Source organism: Nelumbo nucifera, chromosome 4 (genome assembly GCF_055504915.1).
Source record: "Nelumbo nucifera cultivar China Antique chromosome 4, China Antique-T2T, whole genome shotgun sequence".
Classification (NCBI taxonomy): Eukaryota; Viridiplantae; Streptophyta; class Magnoliopsida; order Proteales; family Nelumbonaceae; genus Nelumbo; species Nelumbo nucifera.
In genome coordinates, this window is record NC_142652.1 from 20,797,970 (window position 1) to 20,825,045 (window position 27,076).

General features: G+C 37.3%; 2 protein-coding genes across 3 annotated transcripts; one reads left to right on the top strand and one right to left on the bottom strand.

Annotated features, from left to right (window-relative positions):
- The first annotated feature begins 10,378 nt into the window (after positions 1–10,378).
- Positions 10,379–12,259, top strand: LOC104597934 (wiskott-aldrich syndrome family protein, putative (DUF1118)). The gene is made up of 2 exons (XM_010259733.2): positions 10,379–10,584; positions 11,693–12,259. The coding sequence occupies exons 1-2, from the start codon at positions 10,408–10,410 to the stop codon at positions 12,116–12,118; spliced, it is 603 nt and encodes a 200-aa protein (XP_010258035.1). The 5' UTR covers positions 10,379–10,407; the 3' UTR covers positions 12,119–12,259.
- Positions 12,260–13,499: 1,240 nt separating this feature from the next.
- LOC104597933 (Nuclear transport factor 2 (NTF2) family protein with RNA binding (RRM-RBD-RNP motifs) domain-containing protein) lies at positions 13,500–25,670 on the bottom strand. 2 transcript variants are annotated; one of them, XM_010259732.3, is made up of 9 exons: positions 25,510–25,670; positions 23,032–23,219; positions 21,911–22,214; positions 21,587–21,825; positions 21,309–21,492; positions 18,514–18,635; positions 18,291–18,356; positions 14,658–14,721; positions 13,500–14,142 (listed from the first exon to the last, which is right to left on the bottom strand). In XM_010259732.3, the coding sequence occupies exons 2-9, from the start codon at positions 23,215–23,217 to the stop codon at positions 13,874–13,876; spliced, it is 1,434 nt and encodes a 477-aa protein (XP_010258034.1). In that variant the 5' UTR covers positions 23,218–23,219; positions 25,510–25,670; the 3' UTR covers positions 13,500–13,873. The 2 variants fall into 2 exon arrangements, with proteins under 2 accessions (XP_010258034.1, XP_088742511.1); XM_088886385.1 differs by lacking the exon at positions 25,510–25,670 and having other exon boundaries at positions 23,032–23,237.
- Between the last annotated feature and the right edge of the window lie 1,406 nt (positions 25,671–27,076).

Consider the following 27,076-nt stretch of genomic DNA (forward strand, 5'->3'; position numbering starts at 1 on the left):
TTTAAAAAAATAAATAAATAATATAACAAATTTACAAAAATATAAATAACATATATATCATATTGAATCTTCTTAGATTGGATAGGGGTGATTCAAATTCAATATGCTTTTTGATTGGATCATATTATCTAATCCGATCTGTAGATCAAAGTGGAGCTATCTAAATCCAAGAATATACTATTGGACTTTGGAGCAGATTCGATCCATTTGCACCCAAGGGGGGGGGTCTTGAGAAGACAAAGGGAGGAGAGACGTAAAAGACTAAAGACTCCAAAGTTAAATTTGAATTTAGGTGAATAAATAAGATGGATCAAAGTGAAACTAATGGCAATTAATTAAGTGATTAATTAGGTGAGTATGGTGTAACGTAAAGAGAATAATTTAGGTTATTCTTTATCAAATTTAAATTTGAATTTAGGGATTAAATAAGATGGATTAACTAATGGGTTGTGGGAATATGGTGTAACGTATAAAGAGTTTAGTTATTTTCTCGTCAAACTTAAATTTGAATTTAGGTGATTAAATAGGATGGCGATTCAACTACCCAAGTCAACGAGTCATTGACCAATTTAACGTTTTTTTGGCCAGGGACAAGGTTTAGAGTAAAATAGAACTGATTGCCTAGACGGTTCCCAGACTGAACGGTCCAACCATCTGAATCAATGGCAGTTCGAAAATATTGGATATAAATCATATGAATTTTCTATGGATAAGATTCAGACATGGTCAAATTTAAATCCAATCTGATCAGTTTGTATCCCTAGGGCTCACCTTGTAAAACCAGAAGCCATTGCGTGAAAGCCCTTTCAAGAGACACTAAGCCATTTAAAAGGACTTCAACTTTGATTGACTGCCATTGACTAAAAAGCTTTGAAGAAATTATTAAAACTAGTTTCAGCGAAAGCTAATTTCTTAACTCAATGAAAACGTATCTGGGTTGTCTGAGTTTTTCTTCAAATATAGCTTTCGAGCTTTCTATGTGGGGCTCATTTTGCAAAGCTGAAAGCCTTTGCATGAAAACCCTCCCAAATGAAGCCTTCCATGCGGCAACTTTTGGCGTTACATGAGCAATGAGGAACCTGAAATGCCATGAAGCTGTGTTTGGTGAAAACCTAGGAATTTGAAAATAGGCTTATAGAAGTGGTGCACTGGTGTATTTATTTGCCTTCCTGCCAAAATCCATTCCTTTTTTGTTATGTTTGGTTTGAAGGAAAAGGTAGGGAACCTAAACAAGATTTGTATAGATTTCCCTTTCCCTACTATTTCTTTCAAACCAAATACAGCCTTTGGGAAGAGAGCATATATGAGTTTTGGTTCAATTTTACAGGCATTTGATAAAAACGAATTTATTTATTGAAAATGACAATAAATATGGATTTCAAGACATATTTGCATCAATGTTTTCAACCCAATGTTGTTCAGACAGTAAAACCATTCAAACTGTCACTTGACAATAATTCTAGAACCTACCTTTTGATAAAAAACCGTCTAATCTGAGCGATTGAACTGTTGACCTGTTCAACTTAGTTATGAGGTCATGGTTTGCATATTTAATGTATATGCAAACTTATAGAGGCCATAATTTTATGATCGGATGCCCAGTTGAGATGATCTCTTTTCTAGATTTTGGATAGCTTTTCAAGATATATGTGTCCCAAGGGATGAAAGAGGCTTGCTCCATTTCTTTTGCCAATAAAACCCTTGTTCGCCTCATCCCAATTTTTAACATTTTTTTGAATAAAAACAATCAAAAACTACATTAAAAATATACAATAAATATTAAATAATATTTACTTAAATATACCACATATATTATGTGTAGAATATAATTATACATTATTTTATTAACAGTTCAGCCGTTCAATCAGACGATTGGTCATCAACAACTAAAAATCATTTAACACGATTACAAAATCAAACCAACTTTGCGTTTTTATTTGTACTCATCTCAAAGCTGGGACCCTTAAACAGGATCCAGTGGGTAGGGAAAAGATGATCTTAATTCTTAACGGTGGGCCCCGTTACACCGTTGTGAGGATGGACAGGGAAGGCAACCCATCTCAAGTTCCCGACTGGTAAACATACAAAAGAGTGGCCACGTGAACCGTCCGAAGATTTTGCTTCGAGAAAAGGCAACGGGCCCCCATGCCCATGGGAACCAAAATCGTCCACGCTTCTCCCTTTGGTTCCACGTCCAAAGTTAAGGAAGTGTGTGTGTCATTTCATTTCAGATTTCCTCACTCAAGGTCATAAACTCATACACGTGGGCAGAAGGCATCTCTACAGGATGTACAATCTAGAACCTGCAAAGCCAACCCAAATCAATTCTTTCTCTTTTAATATATCCGACTTCACTCTGAATAATGAATACGTCGTTTGGGCCTGGACTGGATTGAGATTTGAGACGGCTGAGTAATCAGTAACGAAGAAGCCACCGAGTTGCCTCAAAAATCAAAATACCAACTCTTCTGACCTTCTTTTGTCGTGTCTACCAGGGTCAATCATTTCTGCCCGGACCGGACCCGCTTCAAATATGCACACCTATTGGGCCCCGGCCAGGGCCAAGAATATCCCAGGCCCAGGTAGCCTTAAAGGCGATTAGTACGCCATGACCATTCTAATGTCTGTGTATCAAACAATTAGGATCCAGACGATATTAGCCAAGATCCAACTTGGAAAATATCGGATTAAAGTCTGAGGCCTTGGACAACCCGGCCCAATACAAATCCCACCTGTCTTTACTAGAGGAGACCCGTGCGATGGTGTTAAAAGATGTCCATGTGCTATAATCCCATCAAGGGACGTGGAGGATAAGATGATTTGGAAACTTGATCCAAATGGTGGATATTCCACGAAGTCGGCATACTCTCTCCTCTCCTGGAAGGAAGATTAAACAACAATGAGAGAATTAAAAGACTAAATAAAAATTGGAAATTAAAAAGCCATCCCAAAATTCATTATTTTATATTTTTAGTCCTAAGTAATAAATTATTGACAAAACAGAGTAGATTAAAAAAGTTGAGCCTTATGAACGAGGGGGAATGCCTTTTTCTGTAGAAAAGAAGAAGATTTAAAACACCTCCACAACCATGATGGGGTGAGACAAATTTGGCTAACTTTTTGTGGCACTATACCCACGCCCACTTCAAAAGAAAATCCGGAGGTCTGGGTTGTGGGTACCCGTTCAACCCAAAAACAAAACCATTTTCTTATTCATTACGAAACTTCAGGAAATCAAATCGAAGACTTTCAGCAGCATGTAGTAGGCTAATCTATATCTCTGGTTAATAGACAAAAGCTAGGATGTATTTGACAGCCGTGCATACTCGAACAAATAGCATTGTCATTCCCTTTGAAAAGGATTACTCAAGACTCGAATGGAGAATAGTAACTGTACATTCCTTTACTTGCTGCATATGTCAAAGAGGATGGGACTCAACTTTGATGAATCTCATCCAATGGAGAGACCCACATCATTTTTTTTTTTCCATTTCCCCGATCTCCGTTGGAAAAGTTTTCATCCCCATTGGTGGGGACAGGTCGGGGTTGGGAGAGCACTCCTCACCCCATGGGGATCCCAGATTATGTATGTATATTAATATTATTAAAAATATGGTTAAATATATTTAAGCCTATTTTAATAAGATAGTAAATTGTAATTATTTTATTTTTAAATTTTTAAATAAAATAAAAATATAAAATAGAATGAATTTGACATCATAAAAAATCACAGAGATTGAGATCCCAGTGGAGGATGGGGATAACCTTGTCCTGTCCGTCTGTGGGGATGGGGGCAAATGAGGATAGGGATTTTCGCAGGGAGAGGGATGGGGGAGCCTCCCGTCCCCGCCCCATTGCCATTCCTAGCTAGAATGCACGTCAAACTACATCCTATTGCACAATAGGATGTAGGAAACAAGTCTATAACAATTTTAATATTTTCCGGTTTACAAATTACAGAATGGGTTAAATATCGTTGCATTTTTCCCTTTCCTTATTAGCTTAGTTGATAAAATCTTCTTCTATTGAGGGAAGTCGGTACCCTAGACTTGTGATTGGGTCCTGTCTTTGGTTCCACGTGAGCACACATAACTACAAAAGAACATAACATATCCCAAAAGCAAAATCAGAAAAAAGAAAAAATAAGAAGAGAATGAAGTTGAACCAGTGCAGCAATTCTGCAACCTAACAGCATTATGTAGCCATAAATGGTTTAAGGATGACGAACTTGCCAGAAAAAGAAAATACACAATCCTGAATAATATGGAACATAAAAGCTTAATCAAGAAAAGTTTGTGAAAAATGCCCAACAGCAGAAAACAATAGAAACTGTTATCATGTGAACAACATGACATGATTCCAAAACACCATGTTCGTTTTCATCACAAATACCCGTATGATGAAAGGTTTCCACCTCAAAACTCAACTCAACAAAGCGTTATCCCAAGTACATGTGCCAAGTGGCTAACTACTTGCTTTTTTTTGTTTTTTTTTTTTTCTATAAGGCCAACTACTTGCTTAGATCACTTCTTATTGGTGTAGTGCGAAACTCTGCCCAACCCTTTGATAAAGAGATCCTACTTACCAACAGCTGTTTGACTGAACTAAAAAAAAGAAAAGATAACAACAACAATAAAATTGCATCAAGGGATTAGGGATATCTCCAATTTTTAGTTAATGTTCTATATATAATCCTCAAAAAAATCTGAATTTATTTTTACCAACTTCCCAACTTCTGTGCATAATAGGCTTTCTTTTTGAAAATCCAAACTGCTGACAATGATTATGAACAAAGATGTTACCTTTCCATCAAACTGGTCATAAGCTGAAAGATGGAAACCATGAAACCTTTTTTTTGATAACTATATAATGAAATCATTTCAACTCAGAAGTAATAAAACTTGCCTAAATACCAAATAGTAGTTAGCAGAACCATAACCAAAACCCGGCTGTTTACTAAGGGAGAGTGGCGCTTTCCTTTTACTTATATTTCATTTATTTTTTCCTTAAGAAGCTCAAAAGATGAAAGAGGGATGTTCAACAGGGAAGATTGATCTATTGAAGTAAATGAAAACATGCCAAGAGTTAAACCGTAAAACATAGTTGCCAGAAAATTGTCCTTTCAAGTAACTATATCCTCTCCTCAACTCCTCTTAGCAAAATGGTTTTTTTTTTTTTTCTAGAGATATGCTTCCAATCAAGGTTCAAAGTATTTACATATTGCATTGTGTCATGTGTATTGTTTCGGTATCAACTGTCCTGGGTATGATAAATAATGAGAGTTTGGGCACTTTAATGGTTTGGAATGTTAATTCCCATGCTGACATGCTTATCCCTGTGAAAAATCATACTGAAGAAGTTTTTAAAAAATAGTACCGATTGTTCACAACTCACAATATGCAAAAAGTGTGTGTTGTGAATATCAATATTTTAAACCTTGCTTCCAATTACTCTGTCACAAGTCCTGCTTTACCTGGCTTTGAAATCTAGATTTTAAACCAAATGTTAAACACCACTGGAATATATACGGGCAAAACATGAAGCCTAGAGTCCTTAGGGCCTCCCTTTCCTGAAAATCTGTCAAAACAAGAAACTATTGATATGGTAGGCTGTTATAGATACTAAAACAATTGCACCTACTAAGTTATATATCTAACCAACCTTTCACCATCAGCAGCTTGAATCTCATAAACCTTTCTGCTATAAGTTCTGTTAAATAAATGAAGGGAAAATTCCCAATCAGTACCCTGTACTTTGGCTCAAGTGACAATTTCGTCTCTGAACTTTAAAATGCGACAATCCAGTACCCGAACTTTCAAAATGTGACAATCCAGTACCTGCCATTAACCAATTCATTAACCAGCCGTTAAGTGGCATTTGAAAAGTCAAAAATGCCCTTCGAATGCCATCTAATTCTCTTTATCAACTATCCAAACATTGACAAAAAACTGAACAGTCCCAAATCCTAGCCTCTTCTATTCAAAAAAAGTTGGTGACTGTTTAGAAGAATCTAGAATTTGGGGTCGTTCATTTTATTGTCAATGTTTGGATGGTTGATAAAGAGAATTAGATGGCATTCTTAGAGCATTTTTTACTTTTCAAATGTCACTTAACAGCTGATTAACGGACTGGTTAACAGCAGGTACCGGATTGTCACATTTTGAAAGTTTGGATACTGGATTGTTACATTTTGAAAATTTGGGTACTGAATTGTCACATTTTAAAGTTCAGGGACCAAATTGTCACTCGAGCCAAAGTACAGGGTACTGATCAGGAATTTTCCCATAAATGAATTAATACATCTTTCTTCACCAACTGAATCCAGGTTTAGGTGAAATAGGTGAATTTTACCTATTTTTTCCTTTTTGATAATCATCAATTTGCATTAAAACAGTTCCCTTCTCATGGTGCAAGGTCATGGAAGAGCCAAGCTCTTAAATGACACAAAACTTTAAAAGAAAAGGAAGAAAGCCAAAGTTAAAATGAAATAAGTCATATACTACTCTATATCAGTGTCTTTAATCAGACTGCCCATAATAGCGCATAAAACTAGAATTGTGAGGTCTAGGGGTGATTCAGGGGATGTTGCTAGGATTGTTAAAGGACCGCAAACTAATGGATGTTGCAATGTCACGATGTTAAGGTGAATTTCAGATGATAGTTAGGGTCTTCAGGGATGGGCTTTCACTTGGGGATGAAGGAATCACTCTTTCCTCCTATGCTCCTTTAGGATAGATTGTACTAGTATAGGAATGAGGAGATATGGAAGAAAATGAAGAAATTTCCAGAAGATAGAAAGAAGGCAAAAAAGACTCGAGAGTTCATCCAGATTAATGAAGAATTAATACCAGAAATGACTTCTAATTGTACTAAGTAAAACCACACATGACTGATAAGGACACTCAAATGTGGACTTAAAATTCTTATTACTTCCAAATATCCACTAGTAATCCTATTAGAACTTAGTAACTAGAAAAATTCCTAAGATTAACCAGAAAATATAAAGTTTTAAATCGCATCACAAACTTATACTCTAAAACAGCCATAGCTTTACCAAAACGTATCAGATTGACAAGAACTGACTCGTTACGTAAGTAACCGAAAAACCCAATGACACCAATATAAGTGAAACAGACAAGTTTCGACCCCTTAAACTTGGTTTCAAGAAAAGTGACGAATCTAGATCTTCAAATTCTCTAATATGACTCTTACAGTACTTTAACTCTATAGATGAATACAATGATATTCCCACCACACAAGTAAATGAAAAAAGTAAGCGTTAAAACAGTACTCAGAGAGCGAATTAAATCGAGGTCCAGAAAACTACATGAAAATTCCAGGTTAAAAAAAGAAGAATAATAAAACAAAATATTATGGTTAATCAAAACATACAATTCAACTGCATTTGCCCTTATCTTCCAATTTTATAGAGATACAGTTCCAAGGCTAACAACGAAAGTTAAGACGGGAATGCGTTAAGATCGAACAGGTAAATAAATCATCTACTAAACAGATGAACAAAAAAAGGCGCGAAGGGTACCAAATTCAATGTCGATTTCTCTTCGGTCTGAACTTGCGAATTCCAGAATCCGTTCGGTTTCTCCATAGACAGAACAGAGTCTACCATTTGAAGAGAATCAGGCTGTGGGTCAGTGCTGTGTGACTTTCTTAGTGTCTATGGCTCCGTAGGGTTTTGGGTTTTGGCGGGTTTTTTCATGGATCTACGATTTGGTCTTCGCTAAAACCACGAAGGACGAAAATGTAATTCTGAGCATTTCATTGACAGACACGTAATCAAATAGCCTGACAAACAAAATCACGTTTTAATACAAGACTAGTTACGTGTCGATCGTTAGAGTGCTCGAAAGGACGCTTGCGTCTCTACATTGAAGGAGCGAATTCTTGGCGATCTGTATGATTTCAGAGTGCTTTTTTTTCTTATTACGGCAAAAGAAAGGCGCTGTTGCCGGGGATCGAATTTGGTCCGCTCGCGTGAGAAGCGGAAATACTCGCCACTATACTACAACGACAACATGAAACATGGTTTACGTTCCATAATATAATCGGTGATGGTGGAAATATCTTTGTAAAATTATGAGATTTTTACCTTTAGTACCAAAAGGTGAAAGCGCCGTTGCCGGGGACCGAACCCGGGTCACCCGCGTGACAGGCGAGAATACTCACCACTATACTACAACAACGGAATGAAATATATTCTGCATTCGTTAATAGAAGACATTTGATAACCCACCCACCCCAAAAGAGATTTTCTCTATTTTTGATATACTTACCACTATACTACAACGACAACCCATTGAAAATCTCTCCTTTTGCATCTTTATAAAAAGGGAAAATCTATGATGATATGGAAAGAGTTTTGACGAATCAAAACCCACCCATGAATTTTGATAAATAACACCTTATTCTCTACCATGTTTATGATTCCAATTTATTTGTCAGTTGTTTTTCAGATATCATATCTTTTTCATATCATAGTTGAACCTTTATAAAAAAATATTATGAATGTTTAGGCTACGTTTAAGCATACTTCTACTTTAATAGTACGAAAGTATAAAGTATAAATACAACTTTTACTTTAGTATTTTTGCTTTTAAAACTATTTGGATAAAAAAAAATTGAAAAGCATGCTTTCCAAAACAAAAATATCATTTTTTGTTTGGCAAAAACATGTACCCTATCAATCATATGATTCATCTAATCTTATACGTGACAAATACCACATTACCCATGATTAGCCACCTTCATACACTGAAGATACACACATGCCACGTGTACACATTATATGTGGCAACCACTTAGAATCGACATTTGGTTTAGGAAACAAAGTGGTTTTATACAGGTATCATGCTATATAACATTATAGTAAACAATATATAAAAACATTCCATAAGCTTCAAGAATAGTTTAGGAAACAAAAAAATAGACAACAGCCAGTGACAGTAAACATGTAACAAACATACCATTAAGCTTGAAAATATTGCATGAAATGGAGAAAATCATTAAAAGAAAGGGGGAAAATATAAAACCGGGATCCACACATGCAATTCCAATAAGGATCTTGTTTCCAGCAATGATTTCCAATGATAATACTTACAACAACAAAGAGGTTAGGACTTGAAAACAACATCAAAAGCACGAAGTAATAAAAGTCAACTTCGTGCTTTTGAGGGGGTTTGTGCTTTTAAAAGATAAAAAGCCATAGTACGGGTGGGTGGCCCGACGGGCCGGTTCGCCCGCGTGACAGGTGGGAATAGACCTGTTCGGCCCTCGGACAGGCTTGAACACGCAAATGAGCCCGCGGGCTTAACCCCGGGCCAAAAAGACCGGCCCACAATAAATTCGAGCCGAGCTCGGGATTTGCCAAAATAGCCCGGCCTGAGCCCGACCTATAGACTAAACTTAAACAACCCTAACTCCCTAAGCCGAACCTCTCTTCTCTTTCACCTCTTTCCCCTTAGCCAAACCTCTCTTCTCTTCAGTCTTCACATCCTTCTCAGTCCTCACACTCTCAGGCAGCCACACAACCAGCAAGGCGGCGAACATTCACCGGCACAACAACTCCGGCGGTGAGTCCTCTCTCTCTCTCTCTCTCTCTCTTTCTCTCTCTCTCGTTTTTCTTCTCACTTCTCTTTCAAATCTCAAACACCAGCGAAGCGGCGAATATAGGCACCGGCGGCGGCGGTGAGCTCTCTCTCTCTCTCTCTGACGCGAACTGACACACTTTTCACTATTAAAATTGCAGCTCACAGTCACCACGAACTCAGCTCCGACGAACACAATCACCATTGGGCTTCGGGCTTTTTATCAAGGCCGGACTTGAGCTCGGGCCTAACAAATTTCTATTTATGAAGAGTAAAAGCCTGGCCCGACCCGGTCTAGGCGGAAATTCTCACCACTATACTACAACGACAATTCGAGTAGATGTTTGAAGAATGTTATTACCTGAATAAAGGATCACGGCCCACGATACGAATAGGACAATTAGGAGCTCCAGTGTAGTTTCGCAAACGGCAAACCTACAGAGCCCACATCCAACAGAACCTTGCTCTCGCCCAATAATGAAATCCTACAAGGCCCACGAAGTGAATTTGGAGTTTTTGACCCAAGAGGTGCGGCCCATCTTGTCCTTCTTTGACCAATGCGAACGTCCGTGATTCTAGCATAATTCGTTTGTGCCTAAGAGGTCTGTGAAGGCCACGGTTCGTAGCGCTACCACTCCGCTAGCAGTAATACTGCAACTGCATTGTCATCACTCATCAGTTGTTTTACTGCTGGAAGCCAACCTTCGGTCGACACGTGTACCAAATCTGTGAACATGTTCGTCCACCACTCAAAATGAATGCCTTTTAAGCCTCGTGGAAGCAAACCGAATTTGACGAGGAGGAGATGGAAGCGATGGGAGTTTGTAGCAGAGGCAGAGGGATCTCGCTCATCTCATCTCCACCCAAAAGAATCAAATCGAGCCCAGACCACTCTGCAACTGCAACTTTCTTACCTCTTCGCATTCAATCCATGGCTACCCAGAAGCCCTCTTCAGCCACTCGAACTGTTGGCACTAGAAAGGTTAGCTCAACCCAGAAAGTTCATTTCTAAATTTACAAAAACGGAAACTGGTTCTTTGATGTTGATCCCATTTCCTTAATTTCCTTCATCAAGTTGTGAGTCCACTCATGGCGTTGCGATTTAGCTTGCTTTTCAGTTTTCTTTTGGTTTTCCTCCTTGAGTTTTAGTCATAGTTTGTACCTTTCCATCGAATGGTGGTATTAAGCAATGAGCACCCTCACCTGTGATTCTTTGAATTTCCCTGTATATAAACATTTAAAGTTTAGGCTGCAGAATTATCTTCTTATTTCTCAATTTTGGTTTATAGAGAGAAAGGACACTTGTTCACTGGTTAAGATCCGATCCCATGCTTTATGCTTCCCCCATTTTCTGCATTTTGAATTAATTCAATTTATTCTCCCCATTTCAAATGAATAACTAAATTCCCATTTCAATAAGGCTGAGTTATATGGCATTATTGTGGTCACTGGAGGAACTCAACACAGGCAACCCAGCTCTAAGACATGGATTCTTGTTGCACATGAACCTCAATGGGTTTAGGGAGTGTATTTCGGATCATAGCTCTAATTGTGAAGTTCAACAAAATTTTCTTCCATCTGATATTTGCATGGAAATATGAAACATTGCCATGTTTGTCTGAAACTAATGATCGATGTAAGTGGTTATCCCCTGTTCAGTGTGTAGAAAGGCTCATTTATAACAAGTAATGGGGTTACCATTTACAACTATATTAGTGGTATATATTTCCTCCTCTTACAGGCTTACTCTTTTAACATTTCAAAACTTTTAGAATGATAAGAACAACCCTCATGCCCATGTTTTAATAGAAGAAACTGCAATGGCCACTCTGATCAATAACTCCAACATGACAGTTTAATCAGACTTCAGATGCAATACTATATCCATGTATCAGAGATTTACAATGTATCATATGCAGACGAACTTGTTTTTATTGAGATAGAATTTGCATTTATTAATACCCAATTGGTCTGGAAATTCCAAGATATGCCAGTTCTTTATCACCTCACATTTTTATCCTATCCATATGTTATTGCATGCTATATGCATTTCAAACAAAAACTGAAAAGAACAACCCATTGAAACGCAGGGATCAACAGTGTTTCCCTTTGGTGAGCCAGGCCCACGGACTAGCTCGGCTACAACTGGACCCCCTATAAAGCTACTAACAAGGGTGGAACAGCTTCGTCTTCTAAGCAAGGCAGAGAAAGCCGGCCTACTATCAGCTGCAGAAAAGTTTGGGCTTTCTTTGTCAACCATAGAGAAACTGGGTCTCCTCTCAAAAGCTGAGGAACTAGGAGTCCTCTCAGCAGCAACAGATCCAGGGACCCCAGGGGCTCTCTTGAGTCTGAGCCTAGGATTGCTGGTATTGGGTCCTGTCTTTGTATACCTTGTGCCTGAAGAGTACCCATGGGAGGTGGTGTTACAAGTTGCAGTTGCTCTGGTTTGTGTAGCTGGTGGATCTGCAGCTCTTGTGGCTTCAAATTTGGTATCCAACTTGCAGAAATCAGATTGATTTTTTTTTCTCCTTCTTCTGAATATGTACTGAACGATACTAATTGGAATTGTGTATTGGTATAGTGTGCTCCCCAACAATGCCATTGGTTGTATAATCTCTGCTGCCAACTGAAATGAAACGATTTCTTCTTGGTTTTCATTAGCATTTGAACCCATAATGTTAATGCCCCCATAAAAAATGGAATCCTTATCTTTCGATTAGAAATGAAACAACTCGATGGTTTCATAGTTTCTATTTTGGATGGTGGGTATATATTCTCAATGAAACGAAAAATGCTACAATGAAAATGGCTAAAAATCATTTTATGGCAGGAGCTTAGCAAACACCAACACCCTATTATTAAATGAGATTGTAGTGTTGGAAAATGGCCATTGATAAAACTAAATGGTGGAACAGAATTCATGTTTGGTTGGGATAAGGCTTTGAGTTGAGTTGATCATCTGTTAGAAGAAAATTGTAAAGAAAGAAGAAACTATCGCAATAGTCATGACTCATACAACGCCTCATTGACATTATAGTAATAGTACAAGATAGCCTTTAAGCATTTTCCACTCTTCATGTTTCAATTGCAAAGAACGTTGTATTCAAATTTTCGGAATGGGGAAATTATTTTCCTCGAGGCCCTCGACAAACTAAAAAAAAAAAAGATTTCTTCTTTTATTATAATGAAAAAAATCCAAAGAAATACTTTACATGCAAATCAAAATTCTGAAATAAGTAAATTCTATCAGAATAATTGGTTAGAATTATGTGCTGTTGGCCTCAAAGTTGTAGCTTTATAGATTCAAGTCCGACCTAGGTTAAACTGTTTAAAAATTATACTAATAGCTAGGAGCATTAAACTCCAAATGGTTTCAAATAGAAACTTGGAAATCAAATAATTGCCATCAACAGGACACTTCAGCAATAACCACGAAAACTCAAAAGATAAGCACCCAGAAAGAATCAAACAGCCCCAAATCGATAAACTTTGGCCCTTCTGTGCTTCAAATAGCCTTCTAATCCATTTTTAACAGTTGGATGGACTAAGATACTTACCAAACAGTCGTTAACTCCAAAGGTTCAATACATCTTTTGGTCTACTGGGCTGTTGAAAGATATACATAGAAAAACTTGCCAAACATTATATAACGTTAAGAAAATATTTCCAAACACTAGTAGGTACGAGGGTCGTCTTATTCTTATAATAAACATCTGACAGACCTACGGTTTTACTCTCCTGAAGAGAATTTTATGGACAAAATAACCCAACCATTCCGTCGCATCTATTAAGCTGTTAACAGTAGCCACAGAAAAGGTTCTTGAAGTACCGTCAACCCCTAGAAAGAAACAGCTTAGTTCCCAAACATATTCCTGCGTAAATCGAGACCCACTCGAATTCCGAAAATTTAAGCTATCATATTTATTGGAACAACAGGGTTTACACAAGAAACTTTAGCACTATCCAACAATGATAGCACCATTGGCAAGGATCTTTTAAAAGATGCAAATTTTCGAGTATTGCACAAGTTAGCTTAGCATAGGTTTCCGTTTCCTGCTGCCGAGACAAGATTGACACAAAATTTTAAAAGACATTACATCGAGATACCTTCTCATCTCAAAGGTTAACTTCATCTAGAGTCAAAAGAATCAACTCATCCAAACTTGAATTTGTTAATCACAAACTTTCACGGTATGTACTGAGAACTCAGAATACTCCCATCTCCTTTCCGTGAAAAATTAATCTGTTCTCCCAACTCAAAAGACACAATTTCATGCAGAAACAGCTGTCTGGTTTACTCCAGCTTGACGGCCAACTCTTCCATTCCCATTCTGATCCACTCTCTGATAACCATCTCCACTACGTCCAGATGGACCCCTCCCTCTGCCTGAAAATTCACCTCGGTTTCCAAATTCATTTCTGCCATAGCCCCGGCCACCACTGTAGTTCCCACGACCCCTGAAATTGTCATTTCTATATCCACCCCTTCCAGATGGGAACCGACTTCCCCTTCCACTTCCACTTCCGCTGCCACTTGTAACTGCAAGAACCCAGCAATATAGTGAGTCTCAAAGACAAGGATTCTGCTGAGGCCAAGTATCACAATAAACAGTTGTCAGACGCTCAGAGGAACCATTACTCGGAAAAATAGTAGTACAATCACAGTCTGACAAGTGAGAGAGAGAGTGGGTTCAAGTCAGATTGGCCACTTGGTATCAAAAAAGGCCAACAGTTGGGTCTATATCCAGTCTACCATCTCCCAAGACCTTGGATTGATTTGGGCAAACCCAATTTCCATTTTTGACAAAAGGAGCACATCCTAATTAATTAATCAAAAGTGTATGCATTAAAAGACAAAGACCCCCCCCCCATGTTTAATTTTTCATAACCAACACGTGTTTCTTTGTTTTTTAACTAGGATGTGCCAAGTTCATCGAACATGGGATATGCCCAAATCACTCCCTTTTTTTAATAATCCCCAAATCACTCCCCTTTTAAATTACTATAAAATAACATGACAGAAAATTCAGAATCTGTTAAGACATTTTAACTTACCTCGAGATGTAGTTCTCTTCTCCTCAACAAAAGCTTGACGGCCTCCAATTATGACAGGAGAAGCCTAAAAAATTTACACAATCATGACCAGAAACAAAGGACTAACAAAAATGAACAGAAATAAAGAAAGGACTGGAACAAACAAAAGAATATGATATCATGGAACCAAAGCTTCTTACAAGTACATAAGACTATAACATGATATGAGCCTAATTCTAAGATATTTTTATCTCATTAATATGAATGGTCTTAAGTGAAATCAATGTGAAAATACATTAGATGCCTAGACCTTCTAGTACAGGAAAATGTATACATAGGCCTCCAGATTGTTTCACACTAAATAGCACTTGGACTTGGAAGAGTTTATCAATTCTGATACAAGATCCAATTGCTAAAGACCATTTTGTTCTAACATTACCAGAATACACATATCAAATGTTAATCATGATCCATGAGGTGATTCTAACCATAGAAATCAACTTAGCAACAAAATTAGGATGCTACAAATAATACAACATCAGCTCAATGAATCTTAGACCGTGACTATATTCCCAACAAGCATGCCTATACCTCCTAATTCAGATTAGCTCAAAACATTAGCTGTGTAGCGGGCTGTGGAACCAATGATAATGCCCCACACCAGTGATAAAATATAAGGGGCCCACAGTTAAAGTTTGAATGGTTGTGGGTCCCCCCTTTTTTTGAAAAAGGTAAGGTAATTTTATTAAATAGCACATAAAATACAAAGGGCCTGACTGAAAGGGCTACAGATCAGGCCTAAAAGCCCTACATTTACAGATCAAACAGACTAGTAGACCTCAACTGGGTGCCCGGCACCCTGACCTGCAGACCCTTAGCTGTGGCAGTCCAAGAGACCAGTTTGCCAAAGGAGGTAGAGATTAGGCAGTTTACATCCCTGGAACAGTTTTGGAAGATTCTTTCTCTCCAACCAAATAGTATAAATAACTGCTGCAGGAACTGTCTTCCACACACATTTAGCCAACTTTGATAAACCTCAGAGCACCCCGCACCAAAGCAGATCCTTCACAGACATAGGCAACTAGGCATGACCCAGGCTACACCCACCGAGAAGAGATAATGGTTCCTAACTTCTGCAGACAAAGGGCAAGGCAGAAAAAGATGATTGTTGTCCTCTTCTTCATGGCCACACAACACACGCTGCAAATCTTGTAGTTTGGACTCCTCTCCTGGCCAGGTTCTTTTTAGAGAGACTTCTGTCTAGCACCACAGCCCACATCAAAGCATTAACTTTTGAAGGAGGAACCGGATTCTTTTTGCTGGAATATCAACTCTGCCTCCAGTTACTAGGTTCCTAGCAAAGGAGTTGATAGAAAATAAGCCACCCGTAGTCCAGTTCCAGCTCCAAGAGTCTTCTTCCAACTGGTTTAAAGGTTGAGAGGATAGCAGCTGCCCCATGTATTTTATGGCTGGTGTGGAGCATTATCATTGGTTCCACAGCCTGCTGAACGGTCTATTGCATTCAGCTAATCCTATTTCTATACCTCCAAGAGAAACGTATCAATATTGCTACTCATAAGGCCAAAATGGTTGAAGAACTCAGCCAAAAAAGAATAATACCATTACCCATTAGGGAAGCTATATCATAGTAATAACAAGATCATGAAAATTACAAGATAATACCACCACTAGGTTTTTTTCTCTTTTCTTTTTTTTTCTTCATTGCTAAGCAATTGTTCAAGTTTTTTGTTTTTTATTGATAAATGAGTAAAAGTTTTATTAATCCAACAGATAAGAGTTACAGGCAACCCAAGGAAAGGCACGAGATGCGACCTTTCCTTTAAGATTGATCACAGAATCACAATTCCAAAAGGAACATGAATTAGGTAGCCCAAAATAAAGAATCCCAAGAGACCCCCTGTTTGGCAATTGTTCAAGTACTAGTGATCACCAACTAGAACGATGGAGGGGTTCTATCCTAAGCGTGATGACAGCAAAAACCAGTTTAACTACTCATGCCCACCTTTTCAAAGGAACAGACATAAAAGGAGCCAAGGACTTAAGTTTTGTTAAAGAATAAGCCAGTCTACACAGTTGAGCTACCATTCAAATGAAATTACATTTGCAAGTGTGACTTGAATTGATTAATTTTTTGTATCTAATGAAAGCCTATGGATTACGTATTTGCTTTTGTTATGACATAATTACATATCATATACCAGACATTTGCTAGATGTAACTAATTATGGGTTCAATTAAAATACCAGATCATGCAACAACAAAGAACAACCATTCCTGTCTCAGTACCAAATCATTGAATACTTGATTGAGTCATTAAGATAATATAATAATTTCAGTCTTGGATCCAAACAGCTCAATGTGTGCTACAACTTATACATAATAAAATATAACCAAGTTTTCTATATATGGAAAGTTTTTATTTGACAATACTGCTATGCCCTAGAAAGATTAGTGAAATGAGATGTATAACTCAGAAAGGAAAAGTTGATGAGAAACTAAGGAATAATGAGCTGCCCCTATGAGCTTGCGATGTGATAATAAAAAGCAACACCATAATTGTTTGGGACCATCCAAGATGCCCAAATCTAAATACCATGTAATCATAGATACAGGAAACAAGGAACAACTCTATCTCTTGATGATTAAAATAAAGAACTCTTTCTTGAGATCAATGATACAGAAATGGGTACAGGTATCCCATTCAATAAGGTGATAGTGTGATACCATGCTCCATATATTAGTTTTGCAAGCTATGTATCATATTCTCCTTCATAATCAAGCCAAGTATCGTTTCTCAATATTTAAATCTTGTCAAATTTAATAAACTTTCTAGCACATATAAATATTTCATAGGGTCATTTTTACAAAGCTTTAGAAGTGTTCAAGCTATCTGCTTTGTTTAGCAAAAGAAAAAAATCTGCTGTCACGATGACAAAAGATCATAGCCACTGGTTTAGTTACAGCAATAAACATAACAAGTTAAAAGTCGTATAACCATGATTTACTTCCCCATCTACAGATTATAAGAATGGTAATGAAATGTTGACAAGAAAATTGTAAGTAAACAATTAATTACAGATTCCCATTTCCATCCTAAAGGGAGCTTCCAAAGCTTGTTCTGGTAATTCAAATTTCAATTATCAGGAAAAAAACACAAATTAGTTTTAAAGTCCATGAGCAAGCAGACATTCACATCAATCCCTTAAATTATCAGTCTAACAGGAGTTGGATCGTCCCTTCAAGGCAGAAAAATCATTTTACCATCGAAGTATAATTATGGTGATTTTTTAATTGGTATGTGACTATGATGCCTTGAGGATTATATTAATGAGTTGGAAAGGGCACACAAATCAATAGAGTTGACAATAGCCTAACAGAAGAAAGCCATATAGAAGGGGCAAGGAACACCAGCAGAAAGCAATATGATGGGAGAAATTTTCAATTAGATTAAAGAAAAAATGCATTCAAAATGATGATGCTCAGCAAAGAAGTATGAGCAACCCAAAAGAGTCACATGTAGTTGGAAAAGGCATGGTGTCACCCTTCAAAAGTCCACTTAATTGGACATATTCTAAAAGCAACCACAGATACATCCTCTTTAGCTTAAAAAATGAGAAAGCACAGAGCATATACCTCAATTGCACTCTGCATGGAACTCAACAATTCAAATTCAACAAAACCAAAACAGAACCCCTGGCCCTGAAGAGATACAGAAATGAAAAAAAAAAGAATTAGCTCAAAAATCATATATATTTTGCTACTTTTTTTTTGAGCATGTTGCAGATGTTGTTGATTAAAGCATATCCATCAGACATCCACACCCACACCCACATGCATGACTATATTTGGAACAAACCTTATTACTTCTGACTTGGATACCATTAGGCTTAATATGCCCAAATTTCTTGAACTCCTCCTCCAGTTGTGCAACCGTTGCATTCAAAGGCAGATTCCGAATATAAATCGAGTGACCCTCAACTATAGGAAATGCAACACAATTATCAGAAAAGCATAGATGAAAAAATGAACACAAACATATTATCTGACAACTATAGGATTGTTGTACTACTATGAGAGAGCATTATACATCATCAGATTATTTTTCTTTTCTTTTCTTTTTCTTACCTCCACACAAAACCTGCCTTGAGACGGTAAAGCTTGTTATGCATGGAAATATGAGCAGATTATGCAACATACATATATACATATCTATGCATGTATTTTTTATCATAGCATGTGATAACAGAATTTATTAATGCTCAATGACAGCTCATTTATGTATTATGCATGTATTTTTTATCATAAGCATGTATACATGCGATATCAGAATATTAATGCTCAATGATAGCTCATTTATTGCAAAGAACACTACACACAGAGAAAGAAGAGACTTTCTCAAGCATTAGGGGACAGCAACATAAATCATGTTTCACCATCATATCAAGGGTCATGTTCTGTCAAATTACAAGTCAACAGATCTTTCCCTGGTATTTTGCCTGATGTCTTCTTGATTTTTACACCTATTTTGGAACCCTCACCCTAAATCAGGCAACACTTTCTTATGGATGCAGTGGGTGGTTTTCAGTTCATATATTACAACCTATTTAGCCTCATTTTGTCACATACTGTAGCTACCCTAGGTTCTCTTAATCCAATTATATCCTTTGCAACCTCATAACTCATTTCCAGTATATAAAATAAAGGGAAAATTCCTGATCAGTACCCTGTACTTTAAGAGTTGTGTCAAGTCAGTCCCCGGACATTAAAACGTGTCTCTGCAGTACCTGAACTTTCAAAATGTGTCTAATAGGTCCTTGCCGTTAAAAGTCCATCAGTTATCTGTATCACATGATGACATGTGCTACTTAAAAGTTCTAAAAATGTCAAAACTACTCTTAATAGAAGACACTGTTCATTGTCTTCTACCTTGAGAGGCACTGTTCATTGCCTTACACCTTGATGCTGAACAGCCACGTCATTGCTACGACGGTGCCGGGAACTGACCAAGTTCCGGCGACGGCTGAAAAGAAATAACTGACGCATATGCTTCTTTACGTAAGGAAAAAGAAACGGATCATCATCAAAGAAATAATTTTGACATGCAAGTTCATCAAAGCATCAGGAATTTTGTTTTGCTTGAGCTTCTGGATATGTTCCAACTTCTCCTTTTCTTGATTTTTCTTTTCTTTTTCTGTATTTCTCTGATTTTCTTGATTTTCCAGCTTCTGGGTATGCTCTAACGCTTGTAACTGGCTTACACTCTACAGTTCTGATTTCTAAATTATAGAGTAACTTTGTAGCTCATGGGTGTCATAATGTTCTCCCCATAGGCATTTGGATGGTTCAGTTGATTCTACCATGGCACCTAAGTTCTGCCCAAAAGCTTCCTGATATTGCTGCATACCCAGATTAAACCACCTCTTATTCAAATGGGCAACTCTGAAATTGTGTTTGAACTAGGGGTGGCCACGAGCCGAGCTCGAATATATGTATATATATAATAAAATTATAGAAAATGATATATATAATAAAAGTATTATAATTCTTAATTTTTAAATATCAAATAAAAAATATTTTTTTTATAAAACCTTTTTTCTCAAATCGAGCTCGATGAGTTTTTGACTCGAGCCAAGCTCAAGCTCAATGTTCTAGCTCGAACCGAGCTCGAGCCTCATACTATTCGGCTCAGCTCAAATCCACCCCTATTTCGAACTAGAGAAATCCAATTAGAACCCAGGAAGATTGGAAAAGTCCAACCTTGTCAGTCAGATTCTGGCAGATCATCACCACCTTCGGATTTCAGCAGGTACCCATCACCCCTAACCAACTTAGCAAACCGTAACATCAATTAAAATGTCAAAGATATTTGGGCAGAAAAGAAAACCATTCAATCTGGTTCACCTCCCATAAATTCATGAAAAAGAGCAACACCTTATCATGGCGCCTCTCCTTACTTTTGTCAAGGCAGTGCCTTGTTCAATTCTTCCTTCGCGGGCCTCACCAACGGTCACCAATTGACAACAGCCCAGCTTTCCTCTCCCTTATTTCTGTTTATTACCCTTTATCCCCCTCACCAGTTTCAAGGCTCTGGTTTTTATTCTCCAAAGGCGTGGACCTCAACATTAACAAACGTGACAATTCTCCACCACAGTCACAGCATCTGAAGCTCTACCAATTCAAGCTGCTCTGTTCTTGAATTGGTTTATGTGGAAGTGGCAGATAAAGAAAATTAGATGACACCTGATGGGTATTTCTGGCATTTCATTTATCCATTAACATACTGTTGACGGCAAGGACCTATTAGACACATTTTGAAAGTTCAGGTACTGCAGAGACACGTTTTGAAGTTCGGAACAACCCCTAAAGTACGAGGTACTGATAAGGAATAGTTACATAATAACAAATAACTGTAAAAAAGATGGCATGATAAATTAATACTCTTGAACAATAGAAACAAGTGTAGAAAGTATACAACACAACATATCTTAAAATGGTGCCTAAGACAGTAAATTGCAGAAAATGGAGCGTCCTTGCAACAAAAGAAAGGAAAGATTAGTCTGTTGTAGTAAAAATTATCACATGTTATAAGCAAAATGATTATATAAAAACTGAGGTTATGCAACATCAAGACAAAGCAACAGATTTACCTACCTTCCTCAGGAGCAGTACTACTACTTTCAGGAGCTGTGTAGCTACTAGGAACTGATGTTTCAGAAACTGAAGCAGGTGCTGCAGACCCATATGACTGTTGATCTGTGTTTGCTGATGCTGTCCTTACAGCATTGGAAGGTACATAAACTGCTGTAGGTGTTGTACTCCCTTTCATTACTTTCACCTGTAACAAAGTTTCGACATGTGAGAAATTCAGAGGGACAGTTCAACGTTCAATTCAATACCGTAGAACAGACAATTTATTGCAAAGAACTTACAATTGATGCATATGATTTCTTAGGAGCATCCTCTGGGACAGTAGAAGAAGCTGATTCAGGGGCTGGATGGACTTCACTCTGACTCGAATGATCTGGGGGCTCAACAACAACCTCTTCTTCAATAACTGACCCTTCCTCATTGTCTGATGGATCACATACCTCCTCGCCATCATTCAGATCCTCCTCTGGGAGAGAAGTTGCTTGGTCCAGTGCAGGATGATCAGGAACATGAGCTGGTTCTGCAAACAAAGATAAGAATAAAGTTAAAATGGATCCAAAAATATGTAAAAAAAAAAGAAAAGTACAAAAAGCAATAAATAGAACCTGGATCTGAGGTCAGGGAATCTGCTGAAGCACTTGCACCAACACCATTAACAGACACGGGATTGATGACTTGTGCTTCATTTTCATCAACATATCTGAAAACATCGTTCAGAACATAGTAACCTTTGTCTTGTGGAGCTAGAAAGAATGATTGAGTGAATTTCCTTCTCACGTTATCTTTTCCAGTAAGACATCCAGTTACTAGGACAATAACACCATTCTCATAAGAGTCCTGTGCATCTGCAGTCTGTATCTCTGCCTTATAGTCCTTGTAATCCAAGGAAAGGATCTTTTCATTGATGGCCTATTCCAAGACAAATTGCAAGTTTATTCCATTGAACCATTGCCAAAATCATAATTGATTCAAGCTTTTGATAACACATTAACAAAGGTAAAGGTCATGTACGCTAAAATTTTTCATCTTTCAGACACTAATACTTGGTTAAATGAAAGGAGGAAGACAAAAGACTGACATTAATAACAGAAAAACCCAAAAAAAAGTGACATAAAAACAGAAACAAAATGCAATAGTTGATAAAACCTCAACCTATAAACTTATATTCCTTCACTTAATATTAACCATTAGTCTCAACAGTCCCGTGTTTTTTGATTTTGGTGTGTCAGGTGTTTTGGTTTAGTAGTTGGATTAAATGGTCAGTTAACACTATAATTCCAAGGCCCAACATGCCAACACATCTTGGCATGCATTTATCTTCAAATCCAGAACTGCAGTTATCACTTACAACTTAAATTATATGCATGTTTGATAGAGCCAAGGTAGAAAAAAATAAGTGTGGATCTGACTTTGTTAATAAACTATTCTTTTTTTTATTGGTCTTTTTCATCCTCCAAGCCTTATCCCCAAACTACAAGGGATTGGCTACATAAATCCTGTTTTGTCATTCAATTCTGTTTAATCCTTTTGTTTTTGGTGGCTATCAAAACATAGTTGTTAAAATATTTAACCAGAAATAGTTTTTCCCTTTTTTATATGTCCTCTATTGTTTTAGAAAATATCTAAGCATAACTGGTTAAAGTAGGAATCTATGGGCCTCAACGAATCATAGAAATATCAAGGTGCAAGATAACATCTTTTCAAAATACAGAGGAAAAAAAATTACCTGCATGGTTGTCACCGACGACATTGCACCATTGGGTTCTGGCCTGCTTAGCATGCTAGAATCATGATAAAATCGATAAACCAATTCTGGGGACTGATGAAGTATGTGATAATACTGCTCCACAAAAGCATTTCCAACCACTTGAGCACTGGGAGCATGGGCGGGACTTGCTGTCTGGGTTGCCATCTCTATAGAATAGTCAAAATACTGTGTCAAGAATAATTCCTAACAAAAAAATTGTTAAATTACAGGGACCCCCCCTGTTCTTTGGGGTCTTCAGACTTAGCTGTGTTTACCTGTTTTTTGTGACACTTAGCCCCTTGTACTTCATATTGCAAATTTGCAACAAATAATCCCTTCCATCACCATTCAATGAGAGGATTAACAGTTTAGACCAATTTGTACACAATGTGTGCTCTCAGATATTTTTAAAATCCTAAAATGCCCTTGTTTTACTTTTTATTTTTCGGCTAATAGCCCCCATTTTACATTAGAAGACAATCTTGGTCTTTACACATTTATACCCATTTAATATTACTAAAGAGATATCTCTAGTCATAATTTTCTTACTAAAAATATAGACTATTGAACTTATGCCTAAGGATCAATCAACCAATCTTGAAAATCCAAGTGATGTACAAGGGTTTCAAGTAATCTAGTAAATGGTGTACCAAATTACCCAGATTTTAAAAAATACAAACCATGTAAATGGTTTACCAAATTAACCCAAAGATCTGAGCCATCAAAGTGACCTCTTAAGATCATTGCTTTAATCTCAACCATCCAAATGTTGTACTAAATTCAAATAGTCTAGGCCATCCAATATATGTAGCAAATTAACCAACATCAAATGCCACACGATATCAATTTTTCCTTAAAAACATAAAAATGATGTATGGACAATTATGTAGTTTCCCATTCATCATTAACACCGTCATGGGTTTATCATTATATGAAAGTGGTTAAGTATTGCAATGAAATAGTAAAGGAGGCTAAGTGCCAAACCCACCAAAGTACAGGGGGTCCCAGTCATTACCCAAATACATTAGAGTAAAGGAACCAGAAAAACATTTAGTAATTGAGAACCAAAGGAAGATTACCAACACCCACCTACCAAAAGGAACAGCAATAATAAATAGATATAGGAAGGACATCAAATAAAAAACAACAATTAAATCAAGTACCAACATATAAATTGAAAAAACAAGCTTCCAAGCACTGTTCCACCAAACCATTTGGCATGGCAAGTAGGAAATCTCAATTCTCAAGAGAACTAAAACATGACAAACCTCATGATGATTCAAGCACAAAAATAGGAAAACAATAGGTACTTCTAAAAGATAAAGGAATCAGTAAGTAATACCTCCCAATTTGGAGAAGTGTTAAAAACAAATGACTGAACATTAAAATGCAATAAATAGCATTTGCGCCTTTCATTGTAGTGCAATATAAGAAACCCAAACGACTAAGTAAACCAGACCTCAAGTGCATCATAATATATCTTAGTTGAAAAGGCAAGAAAACCTGAAGAAATCAAGAATTAAAAGGAGAGAAGCCCGATAAATATTCAACTTTCTCAATGAAAACAATATGAAACTAAAGCCAGAAAAATCCTTTGACCAAATCATGCCACCGATAAATGCTATCTTTGTAAATATAAAGAAAAAGTCCACCGCAAATATATTCAGCACTGATAACAGGACCCGTTACCGATGATCAAATAATGAACTCAAACTGCACCTATTAATGATGATTAAAGGATGGCATAATTAAATTTAATTGGGAAGATAGGAACAGGTAAGGAATAATAAACAGGAGAAAAACCAAACCGATAGTAGATCTCAAATATTCATGGAACTATAGAAACTATAAGTAAAGTAGCAAACTGAAACATCTTTAAAAAAACCCTAAAAATTAGATAGAGGAGGGAAGGCAAACCCAATCACTTAAATAAAAACTCTACTATTAATGAGACAGGACGATCCACAGAATGACCCAAAAATCCTAACCCGATAGATCATCTACACGATCCCCGCAGAAGAACCGATGAGATAGAGAAACCCAGCTAGATCTAAACAAAACTAAACACGTAAAAAACTGAAAGAACTCAAACCATCCGACCAAAACAACAATTGAATAACAACAAATTACACTGAAACAAACCAACAAACAAAACCCCACTCCTTCACTAATCAACCGCAAACCACAAAAATAGATAAAGAAAATATAAAGAAAAAGCATCCGCTAATATAAGAATATAACTGGACTTCAGAATTGAATGCCCATCATCGTTAGTAAGATAGTAATAACCTAGAACAAAAAATACATAATTAAAATTTAAATTTAATAACTAGCTGAAAACCCTGAAAAAACAAGGAACAAAAAAAAAGGTCTGACAATCGATGCAGATGCACTACAACTATTCAGTAATAAAAGACAGACATCAGAAAAAATTAATAAATAGTAAACAGAAAATACCTCTTATTGGCGCGATTCGACGCTCCAACGGAGAGAAACAGGAGAGATGAAGAGCGAGCGAGGTGGAAGATGCGCGCGCGTTTGTACTTTTTACCAGAGAGCACAGAAAGCGAGAGGAGAGAGTGAGAGAGAAGCCCAACAGTTAGCGCACGATGGAGGTAGGAAATTTCATCAATTCAGATCATTAAAAGGGCAGACTCACTCTCACGGCTTTCTCCGATTTGTTGAGGGCATTTTCGTCGATTTGATACAATATGTATTTCGCGTAAACTGTATCCCGCGCTTAATCAACTACCTTGGCGTCCACATTCCATACTGCCAAATTAGTAGCTTAAATAAAAATAATGGACCCCACTTATTGGAACATTTTTTCTATGGTGCACGATTGATCTGATCTAGAGTTTCTCATATATCTATTATGATTATCTCGTGTATAATTGATCTAGACCGTCCATTTTGTTGAATACCCTGTATCCTATTTTGGTCCTCAAAATGGGTTTTTACTCATCATGCGTAAAGCGTCATTGGTCCGACCATGGTTTTTCGGTCATCCTGAAAACCGATTCTGGTAAGACTGTCAACGGGTCGGATATGGGTCGAGACTGTATATAAATCGGAACCAACCCTGATAAGACAATAACCCGAAACTAAATTACACCCTATAGGTATATAATTTTTAGACCCAGAATCGAATCTGAATAGATTCAGCATTGAATCAAATAAGTCCTGATAATAATTGAGACAATAGGTTAAGAACCACAACCGATCATCAATAAATATCCTAATATCCTATTGTCCTTCCTATTTCGGAACCAAACCCACCCAATCCGTTCGGGTCCATTTTATGATACCCGATCCATTGACAGCCAGGATACACATATTGATACTTGAACCATGCCGCCATGGTCCATGGATCCAGTACACCCATGTTGAAACACATTTTGGGCCTGGAGACCCTGGACTGTATTGAATTTGATTTACATTATTAAATTTAAGCCCACGATACCATATAATTGACTTTGAATTTTAGCCCGTCCATTAGTCAATAACTAATCCAACGTTGCAGCTGATACACAAGACATGATCATGTCTTTTATTCTGACTAAGCTCTTCTGACCTAGTTATATTAAAAGAACTAAACTAATCTTTTGACTTCTATTGCAGTTATATGCTTGAAATAAAAGGCCCATTAGTTTCTCTTAAATATGATACTTCTACACAAGAACACAGATCTGCTGCCAATAGAAAGCGTACATACATGCTGACTGTACGGCAAATGAGAGAGAGCAAATCTGCCCCCACAACGTTCCACATCACATCATACCATAAGTGATGATGTCATCATCGGGAGATGTTCACAATATACTGTGGAGATGTATTGTGAGAGACAGATTTGAACTCCAAAGGAGATGTTTTTGATGTATAATTAGGGACATCTTATTTGGGGGTTGGGATCACCTGTCAACAAAACAAGTTCCAACACTCTACCAACTTGATCCGATACTATACATCTCGTTATAGAACTGAGGCCCACCATAAAGTGGGATCCACCATGTATAAGTTGTGT